The sequence below is a fragment of the Pomacea canaliculata genome, linkage group LG9 (assembly GCF_003073045.1).
Source record: "Pomacea canaliculata isolate SZHN2017 linkage group LG9, ASM307304v1, whole genome shotgun sequence".
In the NCBI taxonomy this organism is placed as follows: Eukaryota; Metazoa; Mollusca; class Gastropoda; order Architaenioglossa; family Ampullariidae; genus Pomacea; species Pomacea canaliculata.
In genome coordinates this window covers 2241320-2259492 of record NC_037598.1, presented here as the reverse complement: position 1 = coordinate 2259492, position 18173 = coordinate 2241320, and the positions used below count along the sequence as shown (strand labels likewise).

The window sequence follows — 18173 nt, the reverse complement described above, 5'->3', positions numbered from 1 at the left end:
TCGTCTAGTGGAGGAGTCACAGTGCCATCCGTGCTAAGCGTACTTCCTCTGTTCCAGTGCCTCTCTCTAAAAGTGGACCATTCGCTCTCACACGCGCATCAACTTAGCTCTGATGTTAAGCTGTTCTCGTATTTGTGGGCCCACGCTGGTGCTTTAGTGGGGACCAATACTTCAGCCGACAGTCACGGCACTCTGATGAGTTTCCCTCAAAAGTGTCGCTCCTTCGTCCTTCCCGTCCGATCTGCCAACCACGTCTAAGAGCGACGACTGCTAATCCCGGCGACACAGAGTCGGGCCTGTCCCAGTCCATGGACACACACGTGACGTCTTCATCAAATGCAATGCCACATACAGCCGCAGAACGAACGCCACCTTCATACAAAGTTCTCCGGTTCTTTGGAGTGCGGAGAGCCCAGCAGACGTTCTCCTCCTTTGAGAACGAAGACTTCTGGCCTTGGCGTGGCCTCTGCCTCTCACTGGTAGTGCAAGTCCTCTCACAGGTAGTGCAAGTCCTGGTCATATAGCCCTTTTGATTTCCACGGCGACAGCAGGCAGTCCTGACAGTTCCTCGTCACTGATTCGCCCCTTTGCTCAAGGTTCTCTAACCCAAGCGTCCTTCCTCCTGAGTCTTGTCTTCCGGTCTCGAGGTACAAGTGAAGAGATGCTGAAGTCGCTTTGACCGCTAACCAGTTGCTCTGTCCACTCTGACATCGTGCCGAGAAGTGTCCTGCTGGTTCTCTGTTCCCTATTTTACTTAGATCATTCGCACGTCACAGACGCCGAGGGGTGTATTCGTCACTCACTCACCAACCAATCAAGTAGCCGACATCGACAGGAGAACGACCGCTGTTCTGCCCCTTCTGCAGTGGTGTGGTGGACAGGTGACTAACGTCCACTCCCCGTCAACCTGACGGACAGGTGTGTGAGCCCCTGAGGTTTCACTCTCCTACTAGGCATCTCTTCCTTTGCCGCCCCTGATCGCGCTTGGCTGCTGTAACCACTTAGGGCTGGCTCCCACTTTATAACACCTCTAATCTCCTACCTCGTACAACACCTGGTACTTAGCCCCTCTTTGTCAACAACCAGCCTAGAAACTAATTGGGGTGGTTGTTACATTCCCATTTAAGTTACTACATGACTATGATAATAAATATTTATTTAAAATAAAAAACATGAAAGTACATACAAGGAATGTCATAAGTATATTTTCTACAATCTTTCGGTTTAAGAACATAATGTTTATTTGTCTTTAGGTTTGTGGAAAAAGAGCTGGCATTAGCCACATTTCATTTTCTAAAGGTAAATAAAGTTTAAAATGTTCCTGCTATATCTTCTATGGTCTCTAAACATCAAACTGACAAATGAAGCTTCGAAGTTCGGAGCAGGCATTGTTTGCTAATTTATAGTCAGGTCGCAAAACCACGCAACAATCGGTGTTAGCGGTGGGTTCGCCGGAATTCCAAAGATGAATATCAACCACATCTCCATCGTCCCAGTGGTACACGGTGTCTGCGAGGCTGCGACGGGCACCCACCCACAAGCGTACAGGATCGGAAAACGCTGCTGACAGAAAACAGACATGTTTGTGTATCTATATTATTATTTTGTTGAATAAATCAATTATCAACCTATAAGTAGTGATAAGGAAAACATGTCAGTACCTTGATGTCATACAAGAAAAAGGTCAAAGGTTACAAGGTCAGTGGCAATCCCTTTTCAAAGGTGACACATATGAGATTTGTTTGGTGACAAGATATTGTGTCGTGTGTGACAAAGTGTTGCATTAAACTTGGAGAGAAACAACCGACGGTTATCGAATTTGAATTTCGTTCGGGTGGTGCGATACTCGGCTGGGTGAGGGAGGGGAAGGAATGGGTGCATCTCAGCATCGTAACATGACTAGTCTCGGTTCAGGAAAAGGATGTAAGATCCATGAAATATTGTTCTGAAAGATGCATTATTGAAACAGTTACTCACAAAACGATCTGTTAATCAACAGTTTCTCTATTGTTTTTTTGTCATTAGAGTCATCCTTAAAGTAGTACAAATGTCCGCCATCTTGACGGCACTGGTTTTGAGCGGCATCACCGACGGCATTGGTCTGGACCAGCTTGATACAGCTACCGTCAACGAGGCAGTAATCCTTGTCAGCAGGACAGCCGTCTGAAAGATAATAAGAAAAAAACCCAAACATATCAACATCCAAGACCTTGATCTCACTTGGCCGCGTCGCACGGTCTTTCTTCCGAACGACGGAGGCGACGACGAGAGAGTGAGGTCCACGTATTTACATGGTGGAGATAGTTGTGAGGATCCATAAGACAGCGACAACAACTGCTTTGTAATAAGGATCATTGTTGCTGATTTTGATGTACACTGTACTCTGGCTTCAAACTTTCCATCTAAGAAACGTATATATAATGGCTTAAACCAACCGTAGGCCAAGAGTTTTGTTGACCGACATTTTTCTTTTATTATTTCCTTGATGCAGCTTTGTATCTTTAAATAATAAAAAGAAAGGCTGGAATTTTACATCAGCTATGAGCACCATGACTGGTCTGGCTCGGAGCTTTCACACCGGGAGTGCGTTGTGTCTGTTAGGACAGACCACTCACAGTTCCTTACAAAGGAATATGTTGTCAGAAAATGTCATGTGCTGAGGGTCAGTAGCACATATTTAGGTTCCCTTAAGGTTACTTTTGGGGAAAGAAAGACGACAAAATGATCAGAGCGAGAAATAACAAAAGGCTTTTGACTATAAATTATCGCCACAGAGACCTGTTCCTCTTAGTCTTGAAGAACTGAAGTTACTTGCAGAACTTGTTGCCTACACTACACACTTGTTTATAATTATTGCATTAAATATGTTAATTATTACCATAATAGCTATAATTGAGCATCATTTACTCATGACTCATCTAGTACGATAAACAAGTGGCTGTTTTCGAATATTCATGACTGTGAACAGAACTTCAAGCTCACAAATTTGTCATTTTCAGAAATCATGACGTGTCGACAGTCATTATCACATATAGTCATCACCATAAATAATGGAGGATACATTTACTACTTTTTCACTACCTACCTGCTTGTTTTGTTGATTTGTAACATTTCAACTTGTCTTTCTGTACAGCCGCACCAACAGACGCCGAGGCAGTCACGTGACACGTTTTCAGGACGTTGTCGTAGCAGAACTGCACGCAAGCATCGCGCAGAAGGCACGCGGCCGCGCAACTCGCTGAGGATGCGGAGGAGACATTGTGTTACTGAGGCTCATAGTGCTGTTGGACAGTCGGTACCATTTCCTCGTCTCGATGCCAAGTGAAGAAGTCAGAGGAGCAGGCATCGTTAACAAAATGAGACTCAAAATAGTTCTGTCGAGAGGTGCTGCTGTGCTCCTCATGTCGGCAGTTTACCAAGTTTGTGCCTCCTTCCCAAGACTTTTGAGGGTTAAAAGGCATTTCGTCCTGTCTGTAACCGGTTGATGGCGTCACGGCGTTGCTTCCTGTCCCACTCTGTGCCCGCAGATGCTGAAAGCCATCTTCAAACCACGTGTGTTTAGGGTAAGCAAGTGTTGAAAAGCCCTCGATCGGTCCGTAATGCAAGTTTTAAGGACGTGATAGGCTGTGATTGGCACAGACAAAACCCAGTAAATGCAAGAGCTGAGTGAGCACTTTGGTTCGTCCTTAGCTTAGAAAGTTTCAAACTGTTTGCAGGGAACCTACCGATCATTAGTTTTAATGCTCATGATGTCGGCAGAAGTCTTCAGGAGGCGCAAAGTGAACAAGAATAATAAAAAAAGAAAGAAATTCAAAACCGGGCCCGACCTCAGATAATGAGTGGTCGCCAGGATGTAATCCGTTTGCCAAAGAAGGTTCCTGTGGATAATTTTGTACCGCAGACCCTTTGTGTGGCAGCAAAAAGCAGATCTTCTCGTATTAACTAAACTTACTTGAAGCTTTTAAGGACTGAAGAGCTTTTACCAAGGTATGTTCGATCAATCTCTAGTCGGTATAGTTTTGTGTTTGTCTATTTTTCCGCCAAATCATTGTTTCTCAAGGAGTGAAAAAAGAACAGATGACTTTGTTGGCCTTCAAGCGTTGGTTAAGTACAGAGTGAAAATAATCTGATGAAATGAAAGGCTTTCAAAAATGACCTCATGCTCTCATGTCACTTATTTTCGGTTTTTCTGACTCAAAATGTTTAAAGTTATTTATTTGTTTAGTTATTTGTTATCATTCCAGATTCTTGGTCTTTTAAAAAAATCAAAGAAGACACAGCAGATATTTTTCATCTTTTTGTTCTCTTGCGTAGAAACAGAAGATAATGTGCCGTGTCCTACATTGCAAAGTTTTTAAAATTAATTTTTTTCACAGCCCCAGATCAGGCATTGTCTGAGTGGATTAACGATAACGTGTAAAGAACAACAACAAAAGAAAAAAACAACAAAAACAGGAAAACAAAAAGAAAAGACCATGCAAGATGTTTATTTCTGTTTCACTGAACGATGGCTGTCCTTTATAATCAGAGGTAAGAAAGCGGGACGGAATAACTATTGCTGAATGATTTACTTTATCTGATCAGAAAATTCTGCCTCTCAAGATTATTGAACCGAGATGGCCTTGACATTCAAAGCATGTTCGTGTCTCGAGCTGCAGCTCTGTGAAGTTTCGTCTTGTGTAAACATCAAGATGTTCCCGGTGATAGTGGTTCTCAAACTTGATCAAACAATCGAAAATTTCTGAAATCGATATGTAATGTAAATGTCTCTGTGTTTGAGTTAGTTTGATTTTTGAGGTACAAAAATACAATTATTTTTAAGCAAAGCAATCTGTCAATGTGCCTAGTGGGCGGACTGACATCCCATGACGAAAGGAGAAGACGGTTGGTAGAGATTGTGTCGGATCCCTGTCACGGGTAGCGGTTACCACCGCAGTAGAATAATAATAAGGTTCTTGGTTCAGACCCACCTCGAAACAGCCTTGAGATACCAGCTCACCGTTGAGGGTACTCCTGTTGCCATTGTCGCTGTGGTGTAACATGGTGACTTTATTTTAGTCAAGACTGTAATATCTGTGAAAGCCAATGGCTCAGCGGTTAAATCACCGAACCCTTAGAGCGGAGGAGCACCAGCCGATTCCACCCAGTTAATCTAAATATTGAATGGGTACCCGAATAAATGGTTGAGAAAGAAAAGGCAGAGAAGGACAAATGACAAATCTTTATTTACGAGGGTAATAAAATAAGTAAGGCTATGCCTTTTTTACATCTAGCCCTCGATCTCAGGAAAGTGAAACACTGCTTAACTATAAAAACACAGCCATTAAAAATAGATGAAATTCTAAAATTAGAATATGAGCAAAGAACGGATTTGTTGTCTAATATGACAGGGATTTTTTTTTTATCAGTGAATAAGTAAGGTACTATTCATGTAATTTTGTTTCATTGCTAGTAATGGGTGTTTCTGTTGAATAGAAGATGTCTGCAAGCAATCAAAGGTTTTGAGACGTGTTTTAATGTAGTAGTCCTTCCTTGAACAAGTATAGACTGGAGTCCCTTCTTTGGAGGTGTGAAGGAAGTCTGGTCCATAAGATGCTACCTGAAGATTTCAGGATGGTCGCTTCTTGGTATGGGAGTGTGTTCTTGGTATGGGAGTGTGTTGAGTGTGTTGGGTCGACACACAAGTCACAGACAACACACTGCGTCCCACACGTGTCCTTTCTTACAACAGATTACAGAGACGCACGTGGGCTTACACTGCTGTATTATGTGGGAGCTGCTATTTATTTTAGGGTAGGACAACAAAGGTTAGGTATCTTAAATCAACACATGTAATGACTGCGAGCCATAAATAGCACATCAATGTCACAGACGACTCAACCTCTCTGTCTTTCAATCGAGATAAACCAATGTTACTTCAATAGTTCCAAAAGTTCTCACTTACGGTTGGTGAAGTCCAGGGACGTTCGCTCTTACACACACATACACTTTCTTGACTAATCTCCCTTGAAAACTCTCCTAAGCTGGGGCCGCTGGGGCTGACGGGGCCACCGTCAGGCTGACGATACTGTGTCCGTACCCCAGAGCAGTGAGTGTAGACTAGGCTGACACACCCGTTGACGATGACACACTTGCAGACTCTCAAACAGTAGGCGCTGACTAGGCTGACACACACCTGGCTGCTGACGATACGTTTCTATTCGTCTTTCCTTCCCTGGGTCATTCCTGAAATCCTACTTGGCTATGAATATTCATACTGAATTTTAACTACTACTGTTACAAGAAAATAATAATGACTCTTTCCATTACCCTGTCTTCCAACCAAATATTAAATTTTCACACCATTCTCTCGTCGTTATAAAGATAGCCAATCAATAAAAACAACTTGTCCCACACCTTGTCTAGGCAAGGAATTATTCCATTCCCGGCCTCTTTCACTCAGAAATTCGCTACAGTCTCTCTTTTCTTCAACGACTGGCGTGGGAATAATCAAATTCAGATTTTTTTTCCTAACTACAGGGTTTCACTAACTTATGCACGTTTTTCTTGAAACAAACTCACTTCCACGCATTACAACCAGTACACAGTTAAGGGCGATAATCTCTCCCTCCCAACAGACAAGGGGGACAATCCACGTTCCTAACAGAGTGTTGAGTTTGAGGCAGCCTCTTATTATTTTGGTAGAAAATAGCGTAGAGAGTGTATGGGATATTTTGCCTCTTAGTATTTTGTAGACGAGCAGACTTGTTATACCTTATTTTGCTTATTAGTGACATGACCCCTAGAGACGAGAAATCGTGAGGGTTTAATTAGCAGCGACTTGATATTTCTAATCTGAACGCTGACAAAAGGCCTCGCAGAAGCTCTACTAGCAGAGTCCCACAGGGTGGAGGTGTAACTGATAGTTCACTGAATACAAGCTGTGGACAACAGTCTCCGAGAGTGTGGATTTAAAAAGTATTTAATTCTCGATGGATTTTTAGAAATGGGGCAGGGTTACTTAGTGTTCTCAGCTATGCTGACCAAACAATGCCTTAACACAGTATTATAAACTGACTTTTGTTGTTTGTTTGTTTTTTTTTTAAATAAGCTACCGTTATTTCTGCTTCAAAGACACAAAGGTGTTTGCCGTGCCTTTGCCTTTGATATCTGTCCAGCGTGACAAACACATCAGTAAGACCCGATACCATGACCACCATCACGACATGGGTGATAACTGTGGGAGGAGTGATGACTGTTGTCAACTGTCTTGTGCCGTACTGTCATACCTACATGAACACGTCAGCTTTTGCTTGTGTGGTCAGCACTACAAAACAGTATGAAGTTTGCGCTCAATTTAAAACAAAATCAAGGAGATATCAGATCAGTATGCAAACGAGGCATATGTCACATTTGTGGTCTCGCACATGAGTTACATTTGTGACAAACATTAGTCATCCTCCAATAAAAACTAATAAAAACAAGCGGCTGCTCCAAGATGAATGTAATTCATTTGTTTCACGTTTGAGACACAAATCGACAAGTATAGACAATGAGCGCGTGTTGATACAGGTGAGAAAGAATGCCATCACCGATCGCTGTAGTCAACGCAGAGATGAGGAGGTTTGGCTACACATCGATCTGACAGATGTAACTGTGAGTCTTGCTGCAGTTCTGGTCGGCCATCCTGTACTCGGGTCTCAGCACCACGCACGACTCGTCCGGGCTGATGGAGGGCTCCCCGGTGGACCACACACCCGAGGCCTGGTCAATCACCTCTCCGTCAGTCCACTCGAAGAGACCGTCTTTGTTCTCGTCCTTTCCACCGACCCACAGACGGGTTGTCCCTGAAAAAGCTTTCACACAAAGAAGAAATATTTCTTTACATTGTTGATTGACTGTTATAGCAGTCATACCACATTTAACTCGCTGCACCCAGGGTATATCCTAAATAATTCTGTCCGACGTTGCATCGACTATTAATGATTCACGTTCACATGACAACTACAGTCGATCGCCGGAATCTCTGTGCTATATACTATATATGTACATTCGTTCATATTTTAGTGAGTTTATTGCTGTTTATAAAGAGCAGTTTTTATACGCTAAGTACACAATGTTTATGTACACGACAATGGTTATTACACCATGCTTATTGCAGGATATTTATTTACACTTTCTCTATGTATACGATGTTGTTTATGTATACATGTTTATGCAACATTTTAACAAGAGTGGGGAATGGTTGTTAATATGAACAGATGGGTAGAGTTGTACCCGATGTTTACCAGATATTCCCTAAGACATGGTCTGATGGTCAACTTCAGACACATCATCAGTCTATAGTCCTTTCTACTCATTTTATTTTTGAAATCATGAATAAATACCGTTTATGCTGTATTGAAGTTCTTTATTGTGATTGCATCGTCGCACAGAGTTCTGAACGAATACAAATGTTAGAAAGGAACAGCATTTTTACTTATTTCGACATCACATAACAAATATTTGCTGTTCTCTCACGAGATGCACACTACAATCGAGATCTGAGAGATGTGTTTGTCAGACCATGTTTACTGCCAATCACATTTACACACAGCTAGCTACCCCTTAGTTACCCGTATGTCAAGCCTGATCAAACATTTCAGCAATAAAAGCCTTGTAGTTCTTTTATCGAAAAATCTTTTCTTGGCTGTGAGGTTGACAGTTTACACAATGCACTCCACAGCCCAGTGGCGTGTTTGTGGAATACTGTAGTCGTCGTCCGCCACCCGCTGTCTTCTCGTCTGCTAGATCATTCCTGATGTGTGCGCCTCACTTCACCTGCAACACCTTGAACTCCTACAACAGCCGTTCGGCAACATCGCCAACTGTGACATCACACTTGCTGTCACGTGTCTGGTGAAAATAACGACCTGCATGTCTCCAAGCAAACACACCTTGACATGCACGCGCAGTCTACGTGCAGTCTATCTGGCATTAATCATCGCTCAAGCAACATATTTTACCGGGGGTTTTTTTTTTTCGTTTTGTTTCGTTTTGTTTTGTTTTTTCACAGTCCCAGGTTTCTTTTAGTTTATGTATATGCTCGCGTCTGTCTGTGAGTGTGCGCGTTTGAGGTTTTCATTAATACGATTCTAAGTTCTTTGTTCTGTCACCCTCTGAGGAGCATTGAGATATTAAAAATATTCACACACATTCCTATCTTTAAGGTTTGAAGATATGCAATGTTTTAGATACGCTGTGCTCCTTAGCACAATTAAAACTTGTAAGGCTTTGCATTACAACACCGGACTTTGTAACAGTGGTCATTCCATTTCACAGAATGCGTGAACACACACACCACCACCACCACCACCACAACCACCATCACACACCCCCACACACACAAATACTTACTGAAAGTTTTGTTGCTCAGTAGGCTGGTGACTGCAGGCCGGTCGACTGTCAAGGACTTGTAGTGCATCACGTGACCTCCGTCCTGCTGACACCTGAGCTGCGCGTTGCTGTAGACCGTGACGGTGGTCACCAACATGATGCAGCGACAGTAGTGCAGCGAGTATCCCTTGCTGGCCGGACAGGCTGCAACAGAACAACCGCATCACCAACACAAGTTCTCACTGTCGCCACAATGACGACACCTGCTTCATCAACCTTCATTTACAGCAAAGCACGTGCAGCTCTGTATGCACGCAGGTGCAAACACACACACACACACACACACACAAATTCATCTCATTATCACAGCACACAAAAACATGGACACAGTTGTGTATATTGTCCTCCCTATCAGCACCATCCCCGTCTGTCCCTCTCTAGCAGTCTCTACACTGAGCTACTGAATAGAAGCTCCTGTGAGTTGCTCGGTAGGAGACCCTGTTCAAAAATAACATTCTCACCTAATGCAGGTACAGAATCATACTGTTGCCACATCCTGTCGTTGACAGTATCCTCCAGGTACGTGGAGCAAGAACCGTCCTGGGGATGAACGAAATATTTACAGCAGCCGTCACGTGACCAGCACCGCGAGGCACAACGCAGGACGTTCCTAGACGTGACTGTCGCTGCTGTCACCGAGTGCATCCTCCTCCAAGATCCATGTCGTATCTCCTGAACACTTCCACACCACACCAGGGTGCTGAACACCGTCAGGACAGCAGCACCAGTGATGAACATCCTGCTTGAAACTGTCAGGTGGATGTCCTCCTGTAAAAGTTCTGTCTGGTCTGCTGGTGGGCTGGTCCTTCGATGGAACCCTGCAAGATTATTCCGTCCCAATCCCGTTTCTTAAGTAATCAGGTCAGAAGCTTTTTGGTTGGCATTGCAGCTGCTGGGAGTCCGTTACTGTTGTTCACGTCTGCTAGCTACGTCATCACAGGTTCATATTTCTCACGTTTATTCTCGAAAACGTTGCTCTTGATTGTTTAGGAAAAAATTACATGCTCCTTACGAGGAAGATGAAACTTTGTGTTTATTTTAACATTTCGACTCAATTTTTTTAAGTACACGGAGCAGATAAGAAACTTTACCAATCTCCGCTTCCTGAAATCCGATTGCTATGTGAGACTCCCAGCTTCTGACGAGAAAACTTTGCCATCGATTCCTTTTGCAGTATTCTGAGCTTGGATGTTTGCTTTCTGCAGTTGACAAATCTCCCTCACACAAAGACATAGTTTTCTACAATAACATGGATCGGCATGACCAGTTTTTTAAAGACATGGTGCGGGGAAAGTGTGTTTGAGTGAGATACAGAGAAGGGCTGGGATGTACTTCGACTTGAAGTTGAGGAGAACGTAGCGCCATCTGTCACACTGGGGAGCAAAGGCTGTACAGGATGCAAGACAAGTGATATTTGTTTCTGAGCTCAGGCGTCTAAGTAGGCGTACATACTTTTACCTGTTCATCATGGCATCCACTAGCCTCATTATCACCCAAGTAGACATACATACATGTGTGCACGCGCACACCCGTCCACCTACCCCCACCCTGACACACAGATGCACCAAGACATTTCCGCTCCGACCCACGCATGCGCTTAGAAAGTCTCTGTTGTCTTTGTTTTAGCATCAGACGGATTCTACTTTTGTCGACAACTGATGCAAATAAGATATCAAGACTACCTGATGCCGTGCGATAAACAGCGTTACGGACAAGGGTTGTTGCCCCTGACTATGTATATGTGAGTATGAGTTATCCCCCTTGGTTGGATGAATGGTAAGGAATGAGAGTTGTCACAGAATGAGTGAACAAAGTGTTCACATGAGTCACGGCTATCTTTAGTGAAGTGAGTTTGGGCATTCTTTAATAAGATGTCTAAGAAGTGAGACTTGTTGTGTGATGGGAATAAATGCAATTACTTGCAGAGCCAGGAATTGAACTGGGTACACTTGTTATCACCGTGCTGCAACAGCCTCTTACTCCGCAGCGTTTTTCCATGATGCTCTTTCTGGATCACATCACCTGTGCTACTTCTCATCATCTAGTGGATGAGGTCTTCTGTATTTCACATGATATGTGCTCACCTGCTCTATGTACGCGGGTGCGGATTACCTGTGACTGATTACCTACCCGTCGAAAAGTTAATCGGGAGATTGGCAAATGATGAAGACAAGCAAATAGTAAATACTCGTAACTTGCTCACGGGGTCTTTCCCTTGTGTTGGGAGATGTCGAGGACACTGACTGAACAATACAATATAACACAACACAATACAATACAATACAACTTTATTGATCCCAAGGTGCAATTCAAAAATAGTGTTCGTACTAGTAATAAAACAGTAGAACAAATAGTAAAATGAAATACTGCGAGCGATTTCTAGTATATTTCTTGCTTTAGAAATTGCCATCGTGTTTTGCTTGTATTGGCTAATTGAATCATGTGACCATTGGTCGTCTGGTTTTGACCTCGAGTCAAGCGTGGCCTGGCTGTTGGCGGCCTGTGTTCATATCTCGGCAAGGTTGTTTGTTTTCTTGTTTCGTGAAAGTCTGTCAGGCACAACAAATACGCACGACCTGGGCAGCTTAAGGCAATCATTGTTGTTTGTTGAAAGTATTCTCAGTGAGTTTAAATGAATTCATTTAGTAAGTGGATTCACTTGACAAAAAAGCTAACAAGAGACACTACCCAGTAAAAAAAACACAGCTGACACAATATATATATATTAATTAGATATAAACACGCTAAACCATGACCAGATATATTTACAGTGTAAACAGTAAATTCAATAGTGTAAGGCCAGACCAAGTTAGCAATAAAGTGTGTCGAGGCCATCAAGAATTTTATGTGTGGTCAGTAAACAAATCAAATAAAGTTTTTTTTTTTAAATAAACGGTGGATAATTGTTATTCGACATTTCCGAACTTTACTATGAAGAAATTGTTGAGGACATTGTGAGATATAATCGGTAAAAAGAGGGTAAACATTGCGGACTTAGAAATGAGACAGAAAACAAATAACATGTTAGACTACATTTTTTTAGTATAGCAATGTGCGAAATCACATCTGTGAGTATAGCTAAATGTGAGAGACTTTCTGTGGTGTGAGTAGTAGACAAGTTTTAACAACCTCTTTAAAGGTCAATCTCGCAGACAAACATGTAGAGTGACGAGCAGGTGTTGTCGTAGGCCCTGAAATACATGACAGACAGGCAATCTTCAAGTACATTGTTCGGTTCCCCCACTTGCCACACCTCCGAGGTCACAGGCAACGGAGTTCCGTCGCTCCACGCAAACTGTCGTTTTCTTCCAACTGCATCAGCACCGATCCATATATAATAAGAAACTGAAATTGAAAAAATTTCAAGAATATTTAAATAGCGAGATGATGAGAAAGTCTTCACCACCACAAGTGTGTATGACATGCAAGTCAGCCGTTTAGCGCTTTTGTTGCTTTTGTGAAATGATCAACAAGATTATTTCTACATTTTAATGATTTGTCCTTCTTATTTTCTACCAAATTTTAATTCCGATAGGCTTATCTCGATATTTTTAAGCATAAAATACTGTAATACCGGGTAACCTTATCTGTTTATCTTGACGGGAAATAACAAGCAAATTCTTGTCAGTGAGACGATAAAAACAAATGAAGTGGCCTAACTCAGGTATTTGAATCTTCATACAGGTAAACGGGTGAACTTACCTAGGTTCTGTGGGATGAGTGAGGTCAGTGGAGGTTTGTCCACAGCCAGTGTCTTGAAGAAGTACAGGTGGCCCCCCTCTAACCCACACTGCGTAGTGGCTGACGAATAAGTTGCTGATGTTGTGTTTAACTTGATGCAGTGACTACAGTGCAGATGATAGCCGTCAATGGCCGGACATTGTTCTGGAAAGAAAGTCAAAATGAATTCTTTGAAAAAAAAGACACATTGAAGATATCGGTCGCATAGCTTTATTTTTCTTTATTTACATTATGATGTCTGCCGTCATCCTAACCTCTCGCTATTGTGAGGCAGACCACAAGTTCTACAACTTATTTTCTGCTGACATTTATATCAAAATGGCATCCATAACAGCTTGCATAAGCTATTGTTATCATATGCTAATTTCTAGCACAAATTAACTATAATTATGAAAAAATTCAGAATTAAATAACCCCGTTCTTATCTACGTAAATGTCATACAAATCCCAGTCAGTAATTCCTTTATATTCATTATATTCCTCATAAATTCTGTCGTATTGCTTGCTCATCAACCAGTCTCTTAGTTCATTCCGAGTCTGACCTCACCAGACATATGACACTGTCACATGTTCACAACACCATCAGAGTAAGTAAAAGCTACGAAATAATAGAGATGAATTATTCAAACCAACACAGGTGTGGCATTATGAACCAATAATCAATCACTTCAGACATCGGAATAGTAAAGTAGTGGGGGACACACACGTCTACCCGATCTTGAATTCTCTGTTTGAGTACTGAGACTTTATATTTTATCTTTCTAAATATCTACATATAGCTCTTGTTGACCTGATACTTCATCAAACTTTCAAACATGATTTTCATTTTTTTTTCTTAATTAGACAGTACGTGTTTCATCAATTTACCATTTCCAATTATCCTTTATAAAGCTTGAAGCTGGTTTAAGATTTTACAGTTCTCGTCTTTACTTTTGAGTGAAGCGGTATAATTTCCCGCATTTTATTTGAAATCTTCACAGTTTAAGTTACTTTATCCCTTTAGGAATGCTTACAATCAATTTCAAAAAGCAAACAATTACACCCATGCTTCTGTAACATAAATAAAACAGTGTTTGTGTGTGTAATATTCTATCAGAGCAAAAGGAACACAGAGAAGAGGAAGAGTAGGAAAAGGAGGAATAGGAGGATGAGGAGGAGGCAAGGGTAAGACAAGAAAGAGGATAACGTAGCAGACGGTAAGAGGATGGTCGCTTTAGCACTTTAGCACTTTACCACTGGGCAAGAGCACCACCCCGGACAATGTGTATCTCCCTTCACTGACAGCTTTGTGCCGAACATTCTGGCTTCGTGTCACCTCACAGGAGATGGAGATTGTCACAAGTTCTCAACACTTACGCTGAGCATGAAGACACTTTTCAGTGATAGACTGGAAGTTGACAATAAAATCAGTGACCAGAGCTAGCCGCAGACAGGAAGTCAGGCAAAGCCGGCTATCTTGGTAATAGAAAATAAAATAAAAATAACCTAAGCGAGTTTCCACGAAATGGACACAAAAGACTACCTGAATAATGCATAATTGAATTCATCTTACTCATGACTTTGTCGTAGCACTTGGTGGCATCAGCAACCACTTGACCAGTGTCTGATGGCATGCAGGTGTCAAGGAAGCAAGTCAGTGTCACTGTGTTGTGACAGAACCTGTAACATCTGACTGTCCTCATGCACAGGGCTGCACACTGAAGCTGAGACCTTGCTGTCACCGGTGTCCCCTGGGGTACGATTCTACTGCTGGATGGCACCCAACGGCTACCCGCAGTACCCTGGAGACTCCGAGCCTGGTGCTGGCACAAGATGGCGACCAGAAGACAAGGCAGCGCCACCCGGCGTTGATGCTTCATGATGAAGCGGGTAGCACTCTACAACACAGTCTGGTCTTTGTCAGAAGCCATCTACCTCTCAGTCCTTGTTAAATATTTTGCTCCTTTCGTGTCGATGAAGCTGACCTTACCTGTCGTGTTTTGCAGCATGCATTATGGAAACTCAGCCATCTTGTGTGTTGTAGCGTCTTGCATCCAATCACACAGTATTTCTTTGCGAATAAAAGGAACATTATTTATGAATGCAGCTAATGTGGAAACTAAGGATGGAGTGTATCTCAAAAACGATCGATCAATCGTATACACCTCTCATAGATCCATACCTAACACAAAAGAAGATTTTTAAATAATTCCTTTTATCAAATCACACGACATAGTATCGTAATGATGACTATGGCGATAACAAATGAAGAACATAATCTTTTTTTTCTGCTCTTTCTTTCTTAAACGGGCGCTGGGTGTAGCTGGTGGAAAAGCTGTGTGTGTTCATGATGTAGTTTAGGGTCACCGAAAATTCCTGTACAAAAGAAATTCAAAATTTTGTTTTGCATTATTTTGCTTATTTGTGCAATTTCGATTTTCAAATAAAAAAAATATGGTTGTCATTTTGTGAGTTTTCTTTCATGGTTATTTTATGCGCGCGCGTGCGTGTGCGTGTGCGTGTGTCGGTGGGAAATATTCCTTACAGCAGCATGCACAGAATAAAGGAAGGAGAAGATTTTACCAGCAGAACAGCCGGGTCCCTGATTTATTTTTTTTTTATTATTTTTTTTTATTTATTTTATTTATTTATTTATTTAATTTTTTTTTTGTACACGTCTCAGTGAAAGAAAAACTTCGGAAGCGTGAAAAACTGAAACACGACTCCGAGGACGAGTTTGACAAATAATAAGAATGAACTTTTGCCTGCTGTTGACAGTTTTAATAAACAATTAGAAAAGCGAAGAGCCACAAGTGCACTGTCAATAGCACTTTTCAATTTTGGAAAAAAACACGGAAGTCTTTTCATTTGTTCGACGAGGTATTATTCCTGTTCAGCCATCAGCAATCGCCCGTCGAACATCTGTTGGGGGCAGGCAGTGCTTGCAAAGTATATACATGTATATATTTACAAGATATGTAAATAAAGGCAGTATGTGGTTTTCAATATACAACGACACAGGTTACATTCTCAGTACATGTATTTAAAAAACATGGACTTTAGAACATGGAGACCTTATATAATTTGGGGAAAAAAATTTACAGACAAAAAAACAACAAAAAACAAAAAACCAAAACCAAAACAAAAGAAAACAATATTCATAGATCCCAGACTACGGAAGAAAGTTAACAAGCGAGCACGCGCGGCATGGGGGAAGGAGGGCTATGACACCCACAGACTTTAATGTAAGTTGTCGACCTTTTGTTGTGATGTACAGGCTCCACGTGTCGGTGACGTCCCCTGCACAGTGCGTGGCCCGGGGTTCGAACCCACCGCGATCAGAAGGAAGCTGTCAGCGAGGGTCCAGCGTGAAGTGAGATGGTGAGGGGAGGGGGGGGAGTACCTGTCGGATGTTAATCACAGATGAAAAGCTCCCGACTGTTTGGTGTTAATAATCGCTGAATTCTTTTGATCTGATGAGGGCTGCACCTTTGGCTAAAGACAAATACTACGCCCCCTTCTCTCTCTCCAAAAGTGAACCATTTATATAAAAAAAAATATTGCACGTTAAGCTCAGTTCTCATTTTTAACTGAAAATTTAAAACATAAACTTAGGCAGGCTTACATATTGCCAATAAATGTTCGTCGTGCTCTGACTCGGGACTGACATTCCCATCACACGTGCAGCCCAAACATGTAGCAGTCATACGGAAAGTCAGGCGACAATGCCACTCGACTTGTAAAGAAACTTCTTAATGACTAATTAACACGTATAACGTGTGAAATTCCTTACCTTCACACTAAAGCAGTAGCAAACTTATCCACCCATAATTTTACCCGTTGCCCTCCCACCTACAGACCACACCCAGAGTGTCTGTCACCTGATAAAGACTAGTGGACTGTAACGGTTCACTTTGCGTAACGGAATGTTTGGCGGAAAGTCTTGTTTTTGATAGAACTTTCAGCATCTGGACCACCTGATTGCTGTGCCGAGCTTTCTAGTGCCACCTCTCCATCTCCCCCACTCCGGGAGGTGTGCCTGACAGGTGGGCGAGCCTGTACGACGAAGTCTTCTTGGTGACGATAACAATTAATACACACAGGAGTTGTACAGGTGTAAATCACTGGAGTCCAGGTGTTGCTTTCAAACATTGCAATAGACAGCGGGCCGCGCGAGACGAAGTGTGATAAAAACTATTAAATTGTGCAACACCTTGTAGTTTCATTACACAATGCTTTATAGTATCACTGCAAGATAAAAATGTTTAAAGTATGTTGTCATTGAACACGCAGGTGTCTTTGGTTTATGGTCTTGGCGGTTGTAGACTTCTTTAGTTCCGTTATCCGCAAAGTCTCTAGCAATAAAGATATCAAAAATTAAAACTATAAAAAGAAGAAGAAAATTGTTAGTCTATCACTTTTAAATTGTTCATTTCATGTGTCTGTTTTTGTTAACAAGAAGCATCCTGATGTAACTTTTACTACACAAATATATCACACAGAGAAGTTAAAGCATGCACGAGGTAAAAGTTTTTTCTGTCTATTAAGTCTTTCAGTCTTTCCGTTTCTATTCTGAAGCTTTTCTATTGGAAGAAGAAGTTACGTTTACAAACGATGCAATAAGGTCTTTCATTATATTTTTTTTCTATTTTCGATAACGAATCACTGACAACACTGGTTTTCAGTTGTAATGTATACACACACACACACGAACAGACAGAGCGAGAATAAAAAGATAGAAAAGTAAGACAATCGCACAGTTACAAAATCATGAAAAGATTTTAATTGTGTTCGCTAAAATCTTTTTTAGGATTTTTCTTCTAGTTCGTATTTGCATCTGCTGGCATAATGGTGCTAAAGGCGGTGTGGGTGGGTCGGCCTAGCTTTACCACTGGGCAAGGGCACCACCCCGGCTGGTTGGCTGGCTGGTTGGCTGGTTCGCTGGTTGGCTGGCTGGTTGGCTGGTTCGCTGGTTGGCTGGCTGGTTGGCTGGTTGGCTGGCTGGTTGGCTGGTTCGCTGGTTGGCTGGCTGGTTGGCT

General features: G+C 42.1%; 1 protein-coding gene across 1 annotated transcript; it reads right to left on the bottom strand.

Moving 5' to 3' along the window:
* Positions 1-7307: 7307 nt before the first annotated feature.
* On the bottom strand, positions 7308-10416 carry LOC112572396 (alpha-N-acetylgalactosamine-specific lectin-like). The gene is made up of 3 exons (XM_025252060.1): positions 9876-10416; positions 9376-9558; positions 7308-7835 (listed from the first exon to the last, which is right to left on the bottom strand). Exons 1-3 carry the CDS (start codon positions 10150-10152, stop codon positions 7609-7611), a joined length of 687 nt encoding a protein of 228 aa, XP_025107845.1. The 5' UTR covers positions 10153-10416; the 3' UTR covers positions 7308-7608.
* Between the last annotated feature and the right edge of the window lie 7757 nt (positions 10417-18173).